Genomic DNA, 19034 nt, shown 5'->3' with positions numbered 1-19034 from the left:
ACTGAGGAACTCACATGGTCCATCCACACTGAAGCCATTGTGAAGAAGGCTCTTCAGCGCCTCTTCTTCCTGAGATGGCTGAGGAAGTTTGGAATGAACCACCACATCCTCACACGGTTCTACACCTGCACTGTAGAGAGCATCCTGACTGGCTGCATCTCCGCCTGGTACGGCAATAGCACCGCCCACAACCGCAAAGCACTGCAAAGGGTGGTGCGAACTGCCAGACACATCATCGGAGGTGAGCTTCCCTCCCTCCAGGAAATATATACAAGGCGGTGTGTGAAAAAAGCTCGGAGGAACATCAGAGACTCCAGCCATCCGAGCCATGGGCTGTTCTCACTGCTACCATCAGGTAGGCGGTATCGCAGCATCAGGACCCGCACCAGCCATCTCAGTGACAGCTTCTTCCCCCAAGCAATCAGACTTCTGAACTCTTGATCTCCCATGATCAAAATACATCAGCACTGCACTTTATTACCCTTACTCTTATATCTCACACCGGACTGTCATAAATTATATTACTGTTATTATATGTATTCTCTCTTAACAACTGACTATCAACCGCCAGCCTGAATGTCAATACAGTACAATACTGTACATTCTATATATACTATATATACTTTTTTATTTTTATTGAATAATGTGTATCTGTATTGTACGTATTGTATACTGTACAGTGTATGTTATTATTTGTATATTGTTGAGTGTAATTATGTGTATATCAGACATTTAAATTGTGTTGTGTTAATTTGATGTTATTGTAAATTGGTATATGTCTCATCACTGTCACGACTGCTATGTTGATCGGAACTGCACCCAAGAATTTCACACAACATTGCACTTGTGTATATGGCTGTGAGACAATAAAGTGATTTGATTTGATTTGATTTAATTTCCCAATCAAATGACTCTTATGAACTGCCTCTTTGTAGTGAATCAAAAACACTTACACATCATTTGGAGCAATTACTGAATAAATGTTACTGACGTGCAGGTTTATATACAGTGTGTATAATATAATAAAATATATATATTTTATATTATTAAAAATAATAAATGAATGAATGAAGTGTCATAACATTTGTTTGTTTAGAACTTTTATTTAATATATAGTTCAGATCTATTATTGGATTGTATTTAAGCCTTTAAAAAGTCAACACGACTTTTACAATAATTGTTTTACATTTATTTCTGATTTATTTGACCTGCTCATTTAGCAACAGGCTGCTGAGATCAGTAAATACAATAAAATATCACTCAGAAGTGCAAAGAGAATTGTTAATGTAACCGTTTAGGAACCAGAATTGGTAAAGGGAACCAGAATCTAAACCTGAATCATTAAATTCCTTATGGTTCATATCCCTTTTTATGAATTTACCATTATTCTAAAATGTGAAAAATAGTAATAATAAAGAGCGAGTATGTGTTCAGACTTTCGACTGGTAGTGCATAGGCCTGTAATGTTCTCGTCGTAAACCAGTTGCAACCTTCAGTGTCTCTAAAGGTGAGATGTTGGTATGATGAAAATGAAGATGCTGCCTAAACACAGATGTACAAAAGTTTCCTGTGAATGAAGCCATCACTCTACATGTGTGTGTTATCAGCGTGTTGTGGCAGCACTCAGGTGAAACGATAGCAGGCATAAATCAGGTGAGAACCGCACAGGTATCATTACCCTATCAGAGGTAACAACTGTTTCTCTCTCCATCATACATTCCTCCAGCCCTCTTTCCCTCAGGACACTATCAATATTCTCACCCTGTCACTGTCTTAAAGGAATCTCTCTCTTTCAGTCAGTCTTCTCTATCAGTCAACACTGCGCTACACATCTGGAGAAGCATAATTGCCCTGTAATATTCTGCCAGACACACCTTGTACCTCCTTGATATCTCAATCCTGTATTTTTCCCATGACATTTCTTTTGATAAGTCAATTCTGCTGCTTCAAACACACACAAACATGCCTCTATACGCAAATCTCAAGCGCTCTAATCTTCGGCTGTCTTATTTAAAGCAGCAACAGAATGATGGTGAACTGAAAACTTTCTACTGAAACAGAATAAAAAAGGTTCCTTGTGGAACTTCACAGCAAACACATAACTTTCCCATATCGTTAGTGTAAGGTTCCTGTTTGGTTATTGTTATGGGAACCAATTTCTAACATTCTAGGAACGTTCTTTTTAAGGGTCCAAGCACTAAAGGAACAAAATGTATATCTTCGATTTCATTTCCGACTATAAAAATTTCCACTTACGAGTTTTCTGAAAAACATACTTTTTCTAACTTCTCCTAGACGGTTGGTCCAATTTGCCCAAAATTTTACATGTATCATCTAGAGACCCTCATGACAAAAAAGTGATCAGTATAATTTTCATCCATCAAATAGTTCCAGGGGTGGACTGGCCATCGGGAGAACTGGGACTTTTCCCAGTGGGCTGGCCGCGAAACGGGGCCGCGATAAGCTGAAATGGGCCACCGCGTTATGCAAAATGGGCCACAAAATGGCACCGTGATATGCCGAAGGGGGCAGCGATATGCAAAAAAGGACAGCGACCCCGCCCGCTCAACAACTTTTGGGCCAGTTTCTATGTAAAATCTCTGGCCGATTTCTCTTCCCAGTTCGCCCCTGAATAGTTCCAAAGATATTGGTGCATGAGTGAATTGTGCCACGGCCTAAAAAATTCAAAGGCTTATATCTTCTAAACGATTTGACAAATTAAAATTATTTTGATATTTTTTGCCGTGATGGTCTCTGGATGATACATGAAAAATGTTGTGTGAATCGAAATATATATATATATATATATATATATATATATATATATATATATATATATATATACATACACTATATTGCCAAAAGTATTCGCTCATCTGCCTTTAGATGCATATGAATTTAAGTGACATCCCATTCTTAATCCATAAGGTTTAATATGACGTCGACCCACCCTTTGCAGCTATAACAGCTTCAACTCTTCTGGGAAGGCTTTCCACAAGGTTTAGGAGTGTATTTATGGGAATTTTTGACCATTCTTCCAGAAGCGCATTTGTGAGGTCAGACACTGATGTTGGACGAGAAGGCCTGGCTCGCAGTCTTCGCTCTAATTTATCCCAAAGGTGCTCTATCGGGTTGAGGTCAGGACTCTGTGCAGGCCAGTCAAGTTCTTCCACACCAAACTCGCTCATCCATGTCTTTATGGACCTTGCTTTGTGCACTGGTGTGCAGTCATGTTGGAACAGGAAGGGGCCATCCCCAAACTGTTCCCACAAAGTTGGGAGCATGGAATTGTCCAAAATCTCTTGGTATGCTGAAGCATTCAGAATTCCTTTCACTGGAACAAAGGGGCCAAGCCCAGCTCCTGAAAAACAACCCCACACCATAATCCCCCCTCCACCAAACTTCACAGTTGGCACAATGCAGTCAGACAAGTACCGTTCTCCTGGCAACCGCCAAACCCAGACTCGTCCATCAGATTGCGAGATGGAGAAGCGTGATTCGTCACTCCAGAGAACGCGTCTCCACTGCTCTAGAGTCCAGTGGCGGCGTGCTTTACACCACTGCATCCGACGCTTTGCATTGCACTTGGTGATGTATGGCTTGGATGCAGCTGCTCGGCCATGGAAACCCATTCCATGAAGCTCTCTATGCACTGTTCTTGAGCTAATCTGAAGGCCACATGAACTTTGGAGGTCTGTAGCGATTGACTCTGCAGAAAGTTGGCGACCTATGCGCACTATGCGCCTCAGCATCCGCTGACCCCGCTCTGTCATTTTACGTGGCCTACCACTTCGTGGCTGAGTTGCTGTCATTCCCAGTCGCTTCCACTTTGTTATAATACCACTGACAGTTGACTGTGGAATATTTAGTAGTGAGGAAATTTCACGACTGGACTTGTTGCACAGGTGGCATCCTATCACAGTATCACACTGGAATTCACTGAGCTCCTGAGAGCGGCCCATTCTTTCACAAATGTTTGTAGAAGCAGTCTGCATGCCTAGGTGCTTCATTTTATACACCTGTGGCCATGGAAGTGATTGGAACACCTGAATTCAATTATTTGGATGGGTGAGCGAATACTTTTGACAATATAGTGTATATATATATATATATATATATATATATATATATATATATATATACAGGTGCATCTCAATAAATTAGAATGTCGTGGAAAAGTTCATTTATTTCAGTAATTCAACTCAAATTGTGAAACTCGTGTATTAAATAAATTCAGTGCACACAGATTGAAGTAGTTTAAGTCTTTGGTTCTTTTAATTGTGATGATTTTGGCTCACTTTTAACAAAAACCCACCAATTCACTATCTCAAAAAATTAGAATACATCATAAGACCAATAAAAAAAAACATTTTTAGTGAATTGTTGGCCTTCTGGAAAGTATGTTAATTTACTGTATATGTACTCAATACTTGGTAGGGGCTCCTTTTGCTTTAATTACTGCCTCAGTTCGGCGTGGCATGGAGGTGATCAGTTTGTGGCACTGCTGAGGTGGTATGGAAGCCCAGGTTTCTTTGACAGTGGCCTTCAGCTCATCTGCATTTTTTGGTCTCTTGTTTCTCATTTTCCTCTTGACAGTACTCCATAGATTCTCTATGGGGTTCAGGTCTGGTGAGTTTGCTGGCCAGTCAAGCACACCAACACCATGGTCATTTAACCAACTTTTGGTGCTTTTGGCAGTGTGGGCAGGTGCCAAATCCTGCTGGAAAATGAAATCAGCATCTTTAAAAAGCTGGTCAGCAGAAGGAAACATGAAGTGCTCCAAAATTCCTTGGTAAACGGGTGCAGTGACTTTGGTTTTCAAAAAACACAATGGACCAACACCAGCAGATGACATTGCACCTCAAATCATCCCAGACTGTGGAAACTTAACACTGAACTTCAAGCAACTTGGGCTATGAGCTTCTCCACCCTTCCTCCAGACTCTAGGACCTTGGTTTCCAAATGAAATACAAAACTTGCTCTCATCTGAAAAGAGGACTTTGGACCACTGGGCAACAGTCCAGTTCTTCTTCTCCTTAGCCCAGGTAAGACGCCTCTGACGTTGTCTGTGGTTCAGGAGTGGCTTAACAAGAGGAATACGACAACTGTAGCCAAATTCCTTGACATGTCTGTGTGTGGTGGCTCTTGATGCCTTGACCCCAGCCTCAGTCCATTCCTTGTGAAGTTCACCCAAATTCTTGAATCGATTTTGCTTGACAATCATAAGGCTGCGGTTCTCTTGCTTGGTTGCATCTTTTTCTTCCACACTTTTTCCTTCCACTCAACTTTCTGTTAACATGCTTGGATACAGCACTCTGTGAACAGCCAGCTTCTTTGGCAATGAATGTTTGTGGCTTACCCTCCTTGTGAAGGGTGTCAATGATTGTCTTCTGGACAACTGTCAGATCAGCAGTCTTCCCCATGATTGTGTAGCCTAGTGAACCAAACTGAGAGACCATTTTGAAGGCTCAGGAAACCTTTGCAGGTGTTTTGAGTTGATTAGCTGATTGGCATGTCACCATATTCTAATTTTTTGAGATAGTGAATTGGTGGGTTTTTGTTAAATGTGAGCCAAAATCATCACAATTAAAAGAACCAAAGACTTAAACTACTTCAGTCTGTGTGCATTGAATTTATTTAATACACGAGTTTCACAATTTGAGTTAAATTACCGAAATAAATGAACTTTTCCACGACATTCTAATTTATTGAGATGCACCTGTATATATATATATATATAATTTAATTTTTTATTTATTTATTTTTTTCTTACCCCATTGGCAAATAGTTGGCAAGTAGTATACTTGTTTTAAGCACAAACCTCACCAAATTTAGTTAGACAAAATGTCTAATGCCATTTTGCTTGTCAAGGAATGTAATCATTTTTATGAATGTTTAGATATGACAAAAATACAAATTAAGATTTTTTTTCTTGCAGTGGTAGTACATGAACGTGCATGCGTCTTTGTGTTCCAAAATGTATGAGAATGTTCCTGCATGGGCCGCTAGAGCAGGTATTAGTGTGACCCTGCACTCTGACCCCAGCCTAGCTGGGATATGTGAAAAAGAAGAATTTCACTGTATATGTGCAAATGTATAATGTGTGATAAATAAAGAAAATTAATTAAATTAATTAAATTAAAAATTAATTAAATTAATTAATTATTAGCTGAACCTCTGTTTTTTTTATGATCACTTTTCTCTATCAGGCCAACGGTGATGCAAGAACAAAAGTTAAGAGTGCACAGTTGGGCAGAGTATGTGCCAATTGGAGTACAGCCACGACTGATTGCATGCGCTGTATGTATGAATCTTTTAAAAAGGAAGACGCTGACACTTCATGCCTTAAGTGTAGTCGGTTTCACGCCCATTGCCACACCGTCATCCCTGCTCACACTGGACAGAATGCACCTCTCTGCTCAAGATATAATCATGCATATAATTGGGCATCTGATCACAAACTGGCCTGTTGTTTTCCATTGGTTTCCTGCATTCCTGTTTCAGATAGGTGGTCATGATGGTGATTTGTTCTGGGTAATAAATAAACAATGAGGCTTCAAAAGCTCTCAAACACATGGTCTGAAATATTCATCAGCTTTGTTAACAAAGAGAGGAAGAGAAATGCTCCTTTAAACTCACCAAAGAGTAGAGCAAAACAAAAAAGAAAGATAAGAAGGGAACATCAAGGGAAAAACCTTGCACACTATGTATGCATGTATTTCTGAGGGAAAAAAGCTCAAAAAGTGTCTCTTTTTGCACTGAACCTTTCCATTGCTTGCACTTTTTCTATGGACTTAGTCTGAGTTTTTCTCTCACTTGCATTTGACTTTTTTAGCCTATTTGTTTGGCACGGACGTAAAAGTAATTAAAGTAATCTATACGATTCGAGTGGTTTAATCCATGTCTTCTGAAGCAATGCATTCAGTTTGGGTGATAAACAGACCACAATTTAAGTCCTTATTCACTATAAATATTGACCTCTGGCCTGAACACATGACTATAAGTTGATGATTCTTTGACACTGTATGCGGTTGCCAGGTTCTCAATCCTGGTGTCATTATACATCAATAAGACATTGCATTTTCCTTTTCTAGTGTTTACCATTATCCTTTTGGTGACCGCAGAACATTTAAAAAATCTCCCAGAAAAAACTGGGACTCTGTAGAGCCGAGGAGGGCGGGGCCGGGCTGGAATGACGCACGCCCGGTCCCCAATCAGCCTGATGGGGTGTGCGAGGGATAAAGGCGGCCGGGGACGACAGTTCGAGACAGAGAGAATTACAGACAGCTGTACTGTGTGTGTTTATGGTTGTGTGTTTTTGTTTAAATTGTTTATTAAATTATTATTTAAGTTGTCAAGCTGGTTCTCGCCTCCTCCTTTCCACTGAACCCCCTTACACTGGTGCCGAAACCCGGGAATGCGGAAGAGTCGAGAGAAGACCGCCGTCCGCAGGGGGAGGAGGGAAGCGACTCCCCGACCGCCTGGAGTGGTAGGGCCGCTGCCAGGGGCGGAGGATTGTCCCCACGGTACGCCGGGAACGTGGAGGGGCATTCTGTCCACTGGGGGTCGGAGGTCTGACTCCGGTCCGCCCGGGGAGGAGCGGCTGCCGTCCGCCTGAGAGGGTGGAGTGATCGAGGACCACGAGATGGCGCATCAGAGAACCGGTGAGTTTCTTTTTCTCTCTCTCTCTCTCTCTCTCTCTGTCACTCCGTGTTGGCCTTTCCTTCACCTGTTTTGTTTTTGTTGTTGTTGTTTTTCCCCTCCTGTCTCCTCCCAGGTTGAGGAAGGCAGGGATGACCCGCTGGCAGTCAGGGCGCACTCTCCTCCCCGGAGAGGAAGGGGGGATGTACGCCATGCCGGGGGGCTCCCCGGCCTGAGGCAACGCCGGGAGGAGTGTAGAGCCGAGGAGGGCGGGGCCGGGCTGGAATGATACACACCCGGTCCCCAATCAGCCTGATTGGGCGCGCGAGGGATAAAGGTGGCCGGGGACGACAGTTCGAGAGACAGAGAATTACAGGCAGCTGTACTGTGTGTGTTTATGGTTGTGTGTTTTTGTTTAAATTGGTTATTAAATTATTATTTAAGTTGTCAATCCGGTTCTTGCCTCCTCCTTTCCACTGAACCCCCTTACAGACTCATTTTAACTTGTGTCTGCATCTCAAAAGAGCCCAACTGGGTGTGAAAACCATGAACCTGGCAACACTGTGTCTGATCTGTGTACATGCATCAAGCATGAGAAAGTGTGTGAACGAGATTCTCTCATAAATGCACCGAGGAGACTGAAGATGTCAAGATGAAAAAGGACTTACATTTTGGTCTGTTTCTCACCCAAAGCCATCATATCACTTCAGAAGACATGGATTAAACCACTGGAGTCGAATTGATTACATTTATGCTGCCTTTATGTCCTTTTTGGAGCTTGAAAGTTTTGGACCCCATTGACTTGCATTGTGTGGACGTCTTTCAAAATATCTTTGTGTTCTGCAGAAGACAATTAAGCAATACGAGTTCGAGACGGCATGAGGGCGAGTAAATGATGTGGGATTTATCATTTTCGGATGAACTATTCCTTGTAATACTGTGACAAAGTATCAGTAATAACAGTGACGCTTGCCTTAACAATCGTTCTGTTCAGTTCAGTGATGGAGTAGCACATCCTTTCCAGATGAAGACTGTTTAATTATTCATATTCTCTTTTTTCTCCTCAAGCTCACAGGAAAACTGCCAGCTTGCTGTAAGGAACATGGTGAGCCCAAACTAAAAACACTGTAAAAGACTACTGATAATGCAAACACAAATCCCTTAAATACAGAGATCACAACTAGCAACTTGATACCGTTATGATAATGCTTCTGTGTGATTGTGAAAATGTCCAAATGTCGTTTTGCTCCAGGTCTTGTAGATTAACTATTAGTCTGCATGTTGTAGAGGACATATGGTCTTTCTGTGTCCACTGGGAGGCTTTAAGATAAATTAGTTTGTCTGATCCAAACATATCTGCAAGCATGTGCATATTTGGGATTCAGGTTTGGACAGAATCCTTATTGATGTGACCTAAAGCAGGGTCAGGATTTTTGGGATGCACCGACTAGTCTATTAGTTCTACCACTATTCAATGCTTTGTGTCTGTTTCAACATAACTTCAGTTCAGTGTTATTATCATTACGGGAATAGTTTACACAAAATGAAAAGTCTATCATAATTTATTCACCCTCATATTGTTCCAAACCCATGAGACTTTCTTTCTGATGCAGAACACAACAATGCGAGAACTTATGTTATCTTGAGCCCTAGAAATGAAAGTTGTGTGCGCACATATAAAAAGTATTATGGCAGGTGCACGGTCAAAATGAGACACAATTCATGATAATAGAAGATATACATGGTGGCCAAAAAACAAAAAAAACGGGGCCACTATGTTTGGTTGCTCGTATCTTGAAAATGCATCTTGAAAAGGTGTTTGCACGATTTTTGCCGTACTTCTACTACTTTTTGTAAACAACAAAATTACATCACTGTGACGTCACCATGAGCAACAACTTGCTACAAATACATAAATAAGTACTGTAAATTGTCCCCCCCCCCCCCCCCCAAAAAAAACAGGGCCACATGGCGATAGATAAGCACCCAAGTTTGCTGCCATTGAAAACGTAGCTAAACGATTTACTTATTTATTTTTTTATTTGCAGCAAGCTGTTGCTCACGATGACATCAAAGTGACGTCATTTTGTTGTTTACAAAAAGTCGTAGAAGTATGCCAAAAATCGTGCAAACATCTTAATGCATTTTTAAGATACGAGCAATCAAACATAGTGGCCCTAGTTTATTTTTGGGCCACCCTGTACATGCTTCTATACAATTTAAATATGCTTTGAACGCTTAAGTCTCGTCAAAGAATTGTTTGGTTGATTTGAATCATGAATAGTTTTTTTGCTAAAACAAACATGAACACTTGCCACTGTATACGAGCTTCTTCCATAACGCTCCTGAACGTGCAACGGCCGTCACAATTTTCACTAAAAAATTACTTAAATTCTGCATTGGGTTTTTTTCTGCCAAACCTATCATATGTCTTCAGGAGACTTGGAATATGATGCACAACTTTTAGGTTCCTTTTTTAAATGTTAAAGTAAGTCGCTATCAGCTGCAATGACAGAGCTTATATTTAATTTCATATTTTCATATTTCTATATTCAAAATATTATGTATGCAATTGTAATGCTCTGAGCAGCATTAAACAGTCTGTGTAAATGCATCTAAATGCCAGTTTAAATGTCAGTGTGCCACCTTGGTAGTGTAAAGATGGCTTAAGTATTGTCGCAGGCCCTGACTTTTAATATTAAACTATGACAATCCATTGTAAAAATACAGATTATTACATGTTTATCTAAACAAAAAGTGAAATAAACATAAACCATTTCAATATTTATTGTGTGACAATGATTTCTATAATTTGTTACACAAATTACGACTGTCCCACAGCGGTGGCATCATTTCCACCACACCAAACAATTTTGACTCTAATAAAGTTTATTCAAAAGTTGCTGTTTTTTTCTTTATTCCCAACATCTTTACTGATTGAAAAGTAATTAAATCCCCCCAAAATATCCACTTTCATAACTTTGAGACAATTTTATTAGGATATAGCTAAATGAAATATTGGGCATTAGTGCTCAAACTTTTTCTATATTCATATATCAATAAATCATACATAAAATATTCTGAATAATCTTCAGCTGTTATATATGCTACTCTATCATTAAAATAAATACATATATAAATAAACATAAAAAAATAAAATCAATCTTTGTTGTATTCATGGTTAATTAAAAAAAAAGCTACATTACATATAGATTGGTATTTTTTATTATTTTATTATAACAGTAAATATATTCATATCATTAGTCTGTAATGTAGGTTCGAGGAGTGGAAGAGAGGAGACGCAGGAGTAATGTTTCAGTCTTTTAATAGTAAAATATAATGCTAAACATCACAACATAATACAACGAAACACTTCAAGAACTAACAAAGGAAAGGACAAAACTAGAGGGTATTTATACACAGGTGCTAATGAGGGAATGGAGGACAGGTGAGGAGTAGTGATGGTTCGCGAACGAGCCGGCTCTTGTAGGTGAACGTTGGGAGCCGGCTCGCATATCAGAAGAGCCGAATCTATTTATAAAAATACAAAAAAATTAAGATATGACTAATCAAAAGATTTAAATGAATAGAATTAACGAATTCAAAGATGAAAAAGAAATAAAATAATATAGGCCTAAATGCTCAAGCGCACACACATTCGTTCTGACTGTCTGCTCAGAATAACAGCCTCACCTGTTGTTCCTGTCAATCAGACATGCAGTGTCAACCAATGAACCAAAGATGCGTGAGGGAGGGCGGAGCCAACTTATTATGTTGTTCAGATTGTATTCGTTTTGAATGGTTAGATTTATATGCACTTTGTTTATATACATTAAAAAGGTTGTACTTTAAATGCAAATGCAAAGCAATGCATTTTTAAATACATTGTGGTTAAGGTAGAGTATGATTTCATTTAATAATTTAATTAGAGTCAAACTATTGCAAACCGTTTCTATCGCATTTTTTTTTTTTTTTTTTTAAAGAGCCGTTTGGGAGCCAAAAGAGCAGGAATGCCCATCACTAGTGAGGAGAATTGGAAACAGATGGCAGTGATGAGGGCAGTGCATTATGGGAATAAACTGAAGACATAGGACAAAAAAACCATTTCAAAATAAGAGTCCATGGAACAGAACGGTGAATAACTGTGACACAGTCATCATTAGTTTTAAACAGTCACATTTATTTTCATGAATTTATCCTCACTGTTTGTAATAAATTATTTCTAATATACTTTTGTGTTGAACTGCGTTGCGAATTCAAAATTAAACGTAAAAAAAATTTTTTTTTAAAAAAAGTACAGCAATTTTGCAACCGTAATGCCTAGCGTAAAATGCATAACAAAACATGCATAATAATAATAATAATAATAATAATTATTATTATTATTATAACTATTGGCTTCTTTAAAAAATAAAAAATAAAAAAAAAATAAAAACAATTTTTTAAAGGAGAAGTACTTTTTTCCTCACCAATATAAATGCTTGGGTCTCTCTAAACAGATGACTACCTCCAAAGACACTCATCCGCATGGACAACACCCACCTGAGTCTAATCAATCCAGTTTAAATCTCTCTCTCTCTGTCCATCTGCAGTCTGCGTCCCCTCTGACCTGTGTCAACTCAAAGTAGAACATTAATAGAAGCTCATGTGAATATATATGTATATGTATATTCACCACTACAGGAGGACGTTCTGAAGAGAAAGATCACTTTCTGCTTGTTTTGACCATATTGGGAGGTACAGGAAGAGAAAGTGGTATTACTCAAGACTTTAGCACTGATAAATGAGTTTTCCCATCAGCCCATTGCACTCCGCATGTGGTTGTCAGTGTCGACCCCGGCCGTGCCCCGAATCAGACATAAAAGCCTTGTTGCCCAACTTTGAGCTTAGCTCCTGTGTTCATTTTTTGGCACTGATGCAAAAAGTGATTATTAACTGTGTTTATAAAAGATACAATTATTATTTATTTATCCTTTTAGAAATGAAAGAAAATTAGTGTTTCCACACACACACACACACACACACACACACACATTGCTCCAGGCTGTGAGGTTATCTGAGGTCATGCTTTATTATAGTGTATATGTGTGAGGAGTTCACACAGGGGCGTAGATTCTGGGGGGGATGTGGGAGAACCCCCTCAATGTTCAAGACAAATCTAATCTCTTGAGTTTACACCCCTTCTAATCTGATCTGAGGCAGGTTGACCTCTGAGAAATGGCCGCCCAGTGATGCCATCTCTAAGATCAATCATAATAGCAGCACTGCATGACTCTTGTTTAGGAGTGGAGTCATGGGATGTGTGATAGGACTGTGCCTGCTTATGAGATTTGGCAGAGATGTGGGGACTGATCGTTTGTTGTTTAATCTTTATTAAATCAAAAATACTAAACTCTTTTATATTAAATGTAATAACTGCAAATAAGTGACTCACATTACTACATTAAAATTTTTTAGCCGTAAGCTGCAATTATGGTGGCCCAAACAGTTTGGAAAAGGGCAGAAAATGTCCAAAATTGACCAATTTGAAAGATCTGTCAGGGGAAAAGTAATGTACTTAATAAGTACTCTAGTTACTTTGTAAGTATTTTGTCCACTATTTTGAGCTTCCCGAAAAATCTACTGTACCTTTTCAAACTCCTACTAAGCCTCTGATGCTTGAACGTGTTCTGATATAAAATATATTATATCTAGCTGTCCCGTGTCATCAGGGCTTGGCCTGGTATTAAGATGTGTTTTGACCGATCTATTTGACACTAAAGGCAGGTGTAAATGGGGTGCAGAAAATGCACAGCAAAAAATCATTTTCTTACTGAGAATTTCTGTCGTTTTCCAGAAAAGAAATATCTAAACATCCTTAAAACAAGGTCAATTTACATGAGAAGCAAAATGACATATTGTGTCTAGTTTTCAGAATCTAACGAAATGTATTCACATTAAGGGAACAACGGGGCTAAAGCCCCTCAGAGTAAACAACACTAAATAGCAGCAAAAACAACCACAGGACTTTCCTCAACACCTGTTTGTCACTATACACTGCAAAATATTCCTGATCCATGAAGTCATCACGTGCAACGTCCACATGTTGAGGAAGTCTGACCTAACATTTAATAACTTTTCAAATGTTGCAGACTTGTCACAATGGAGATTAATTTGTTTATATAATACTTAAGCTGTTTTGAAATGCAAAATGTGATTGAAATTAACAGGAAATGAATAAGCAATTTTTAATAAGCATTATCTTCATTTGTAACTCAGAAAGCATCTTGCTGTCTCAAAAGCGTTGACAAATTTTGCCCGATAACTATTGCACCTATCTACTACACTATACCGCTATAACCCCCAAGTGTGGGGTAAAAGGCCCCCTCGCCACTTAAAAAAAAAAAAAAAAAATAAAAAAAAAAAAACTGTTATTATTTCGTTTCAAATTAATTATGTTGCTCCATCAATTTTAATAATAATAAGTAAAAAAATACGTAATTAAATAAATATACATTCCTATATTTTGTTTGATTTCTCTGAACTTAATATCATATGTAATTCTGCTTCCCAAGTAATTTGTTTTTGTTTTAAGGATGTTTATATATTTGTACTGGAAAATAAGACAAGAATGAACTCGTACGACTTCGCCAACGTGCAAATTCACGGATGTCTAATGCGGAAGTAAGCGCACGAGGCGTTAAGGACATACTTATTAATATTATGCCCTTACCCAAACCCCTTATCTAAACTTAACCAATCAGTAGAGTGTGTAAACATGATAGGAAGCTGTTGTGTGTGACAGAAGCAAGTGATTAGATGGAAATGATGTCCAGCGATGTCATCGGCTGTAGTGAATCTCGTAGGAATTCAAACGAGTGCAGTCACACGATATCATACGAATTAGCCAAATTTAGAAAAGTCGTACGAATCCTGACGATTGTGTTGGTTCTGTGCGGTTTTAAAAGGAATTCATCGTCCGATTGGAAATTTGATACAGTGTGTCTGATATCAACATACAGTGACACAGATGAGAAGCACACACACCTGAAGCTCAGTTAATAAAGGTACACCACTAAATTAACTAAGAATCCTGCTCTCATCCTGCCTGATTTTTTGTGCTTTCTTTTTGTTCTTTTTCATGCAAGGGTGTAACGATTCACTTATTAGTAATCCTGCCGATTCATATGCGATATGATTTTTGAATAGAGAATCATTAGTGTTGGTCAATAATGGATTTGACCAGTTAAAAATCAAATGATTCGTGATTCAGCAAATCAGTATACAGACGCAGTGCCATCACAGACGCACACTGCACTCTTCATATCAGCCTTCACGGGAACATACTTGCTCTCCGTTCCATCCGTGACCCTCACCGAAATTTCTGAGCAACTTTCCAAGTCTTTTAGGCACCTTATGTCTAACATCTCGGATGAGGAAATGACAGCTCGCAACAGCGCTCTTGTCGTGAGTCAAACGCGCTCAAACCTTTTGGTACAAGTGCTTACTCGCTGCATGGCCACTACATGGTCTCAAATTAAGGGGAGCTTGAGGCAAAAATGGCATTAAAAATCATAAAAATGCTCCCAAAAGGTAACAATTAAACAAATCTTATATACAGATTCTCAAGATGTTTCTTTTTATGTTAATATTTTGCACTTATTATCTTGCATTATCTCGTCATATTTTCGTCAACAGTATCCTTTATTAAAATCGTTTTATTAACGTCATGATACACCTTTTTCGTCTCATCTTCGTTATCGTTGATGGTAGGGATGCACAATATATCGGCGGCCGATATATGGTTGGCCGATAACTGGGAAAATCTAAATATTATTATCGCACCGATAATTGAATTGCTGCCGATATTTTCGCTATTTTTTATTTACTTTCGGGTGAAATCCTATGATTGCATTTGGCGTCTTCAGGCAGAGGCTTGGGCAGTCTCGAGCGACAGTGCACGTGTTTAATGAGGCAATAAATGAAACGTGACAAAAACATGCATGTATTTTACTAGGGGGTGGGGGAGCAAAAAATGTCCTCGTAATGAATTCTTCTGTTTTTTTATTTTATTTATTTGTAACCTCTGATATACAGTAGTTGATGTAATTTTTAGGGTAAGACATAATACATTCTCAGACTGACATTTTTAAATGGATAAGACAAATGTTTTAAATAAAACATGCCCTCATAAAGGTAAAAACTGCCCTGACAAGGGGGGCCTGGGTAGCTCAGCAAGTAATGACGCTGACTACCACCCCTGGAGTCATGAGTTCAAATCCAGGGCGTGCTGAGTGACTCCAGTCAGGTCTCCTAAGCAACCAAATTGGCCCAGTTGCTAGGGAGGGTAGAGTCACATGGGGTAACCTCCTCATGGTCGCTATAATGTGGTTCGTTCTCAATGGGGCACGTGGTGAGTTGTGTGTGGATGCCGTGGAGAACAGCGTGAAGCCTCCACACACGCTAGGTCTCTGCGGTAATGCGCTCAACAAGCCACGTGATAAGATGCGCAGATTGATGGTCTCAGACGCGGAGGCAACTGAGATTTGTCCTCCACCACCAGGATTGAAGCGAGTCACTACGCCACCACAAGAGATGATGTTGATCATCAGATTATGTTACTTTAATGTTGCAATATTTGGATTAGTTTACTGATTCAGGGTCCACATGGTCAAAGACAACCTGGAAATATCAGGGGATTTTAAAAATTGTGATTTCAAGTGCCTGGAAAAGCCTGGAAATGTAATGCAAATTAAAAAAAAATTATAATACTTTTTATAGTGAAATATGGAATACTTTTCCAGCTATGTTCATCTCTTGGCACATTGTTCTCTTGTACTATTATTGCATTCCAAGCAGCCTGAATGTACATGTATTTATTGTATTTTCTTTCAAGTTACTTTTGGTGGAATCTTTAGTAGTTTGCCTATCTTTTTCTTGCTTAAGACACATTAGGGGAAGTATTTAAAAATACTATCAATGCATTCAAAAAATGCAGAATTGAATCGTTAATTGAATTGAATTTCATTGTGAATCGAATCGTTTTGAATTGGCAAAAATCGTTCTTGAATCGAATCGAAAACCTGAGAATCATGAATCGAACCGATTTGCTTTCAACCTAAAGATTCACACCCCTAACCACCATGAAATGGGCGGCTGTGGCTCAGGTGGTAGAACGGGTTGTCCACTAATCGCAGGGTTAGCAGTTTGATTCCTGGACCACATGACTCCACATGCCAAAATGTCCTTGGGCAAGACACTGAACCCCAAGTTGCTCCCAATGGCAGGCTAGCACCTTGTGTGTGTGTGAGGGTGTGTGTGTGAATGGGTTAATGAGACACAGTGTAAAGTGCTTTGTAGAACTGCTAAGGTTAAAAAAGGTGCTATATAAGTGCAGACCATTTACCATGAAATCAGAGACCCTCCCCTTGAGATCTGAACACAAGGGGTCAAGAGATGCATATTCTGACCAGGTGTAAATGGTGGTGTCTCGCTTGACCACTTGTGATCTGATCGCCCAAAACACATCTCAATACCAGGTGCTCAATATAATAACAAAGTAAATCTGTTGCACACCTCTTCAATGCAGTTAAGTAGAAATAAAAAGCATTTATTTCAACACCATTTTCCTTTTAAATAAAATCACATAGCATAAACAAACAACCTACAGTAAGACACATTGCAAATATACAAAAACAATGTACTTTAATCAATGTAACTTAAATGCTTGGTTAAAGTCGTAATCTAAAAAAAGAGCATTCTGTGTAAATAATGCTAAAGCATGCACAATCTCATGTACAAATAATATAAATATTTACATACATTCAACATGAATGCATTTTCATTCTTGGTTACAATTAAGGCGCAATGAACTGGTGCCATGTTGCTTTAATTTCCAAAGCCAAAATAAATGTATGTTTGCTCTGAACTTAATACAAAACTCCTGTGTGTATTAGATTATATGTTATGGAGATTGAAGAGGTCTGTCATTTTAATAGGGGAGACTGGGGCTAGAAATAAAGCACACAGTGAAGTTGTCATTTGGCCAATATCTCAATAACGATACAATTTGGATTAGGGTTAGTTTACTCTATCAGAGGTTTTGTATGTTATTTTTCAACACCTTGTTCAAAACCCTTTTTTTGTGAATTGTACACTGCAAAGTAAATGTTCACTATCATCATTATATCTTTGTTATAGCTCTAAACAAGCACATTGGCATACATTCAGGCAATGGTCAACTACAGTATATTATGAAGGCAGATTTAAATGTGTTCTTAGGACAAGGTATTTTTTCATGAAAGTCAGGTCGGGGCATGTTGTCACGTGTTTTAAATAACACGATACGATATATATTACGATACATGTTGACCAAAACAATGTTTTGATATTTTTGCATGTTAAATTTTCCATTTTTGTTGTTCCATGAATCATTTTGTGCTTCATAATTGTTTAAATTTTTACATTTAGCTGAAAAGCCTTTAATAAGTGGTTTAATGCTGGTGTTGATTTAAAGAGAGGTTAAATAAAATTCTTTTTTTTTTTTTTATTCACATGAAACCTACACCATACCTATGTCTCTCCATGGTATGGAATTGTAATGAGCAGTCAAGATGACTGGTAGTCGCTTTAGGTGAACTAATCAAAACGAAAACAAGGTTTATGTAGGTTTTATAACATAATACTTCTAAGTATCCTTGCTTTTCATACACTGAAAGAAGGATAAACTCTCTCCTTGTATTTGGTTTTCAATTCAGCTAATCCACTGCCAATGCTTACGTGGGCATTGTGGCTCTTCGCAACCAAATCCAAGAGTCATCACTGGCGGCCCTAGTAGTGACGTCGATTCCTATTCTTGCGGAACTCTTGGACGTGTTTCCATTTGCCCTTCTGTTTTTGCTTCTTCTCTCTGTGCCAGAGTGTTTCACAGTACTCGTCCAGAGAGCGCGCAGGGCCGCTCAACATGCGCAAGTAATCTTTATAGCGTTGGCGAGGTTCGGCTGCCATGATCTCCGTCACAATGGGGTTTTCTGAGGATACCTGTGAAACACTTGGGTGTCCCTGGATTTGTCCTCGTTCCAGGACGTGAAGAGAGAGGTGGAGGAGGGTACGGGTGAAGCTGTGTTCCTGAGAGGTGCAGAAATACGAGCCGGCGTCGCTACGCTGGAGCCAACGAATCAGCAAACCCCGCTCTGCTTCGACCACACGGTCATCTGGTTTGATCTGAAACAACCAGCCACACATACAAATATGATTCCATCTTCATAGCAACCATTTCGACAAATGTTGTATGTGAAACACACTAAATTATCAACTTAATCACCAAAAGGAGAATTCATATGTCACTTGTTGGGTTTATCCTCATAAATCATTACGTGCTATAGCGCTGTGGAGCCCAAGAGGCCACAACAAGT

At 39.0% G+C, this 19034-nt stretch overlaps 1 protein-coding gene across 5 annotated transcripts in view; it reads right to left on the bottom strand.

The window, feature by feature from the left end:
- Positions 1 to 17204: 17204 nt before the first annotated feature.
- LOC127417066 (semaphorin-3D-like) overlaps positions 17205 to 19034 on the bottom strand; it is a 55935-nt gene continuing 54105 nt past the window's right edge. For all 5 annotated transcript variants that reach the window (XM_051656781.1, XM_051656782.1, XM_051656778.1 and 2 more), the window contains one exon: positions 17205 to 18843. In XM_051656781.1, coding sequence (XP_051512741.1) covers positions 18451 to 18843 — 393 coding nt within the window. In that variant the 3' untranslated portion in view covers positions 17205 to 18450. The remainder of the gene's footprint in view (positions 18844 to 19034) is intronic.

Source organism: Myxocyprinus asiaticus, chromosome 26 (assembly GCF_019703515.2).
Source record: "Myxocyprinus asiaticus isolate MX2 ecotype Aquarium Trade chromosome 26, UBuf_Myxa_2, whole genome shotgun sequence".
NCBI lineage: Eukaryota > Metazoa > Chordata > Actinopteri > Cypriniformes > Catostomidae > Myxocyprinus > Myxocyprinus asiaticus.
Note: the sequence above shows the minus strand (reverse complement) of the source record. Positions and strands in the feature narration are given on the sequence as shown.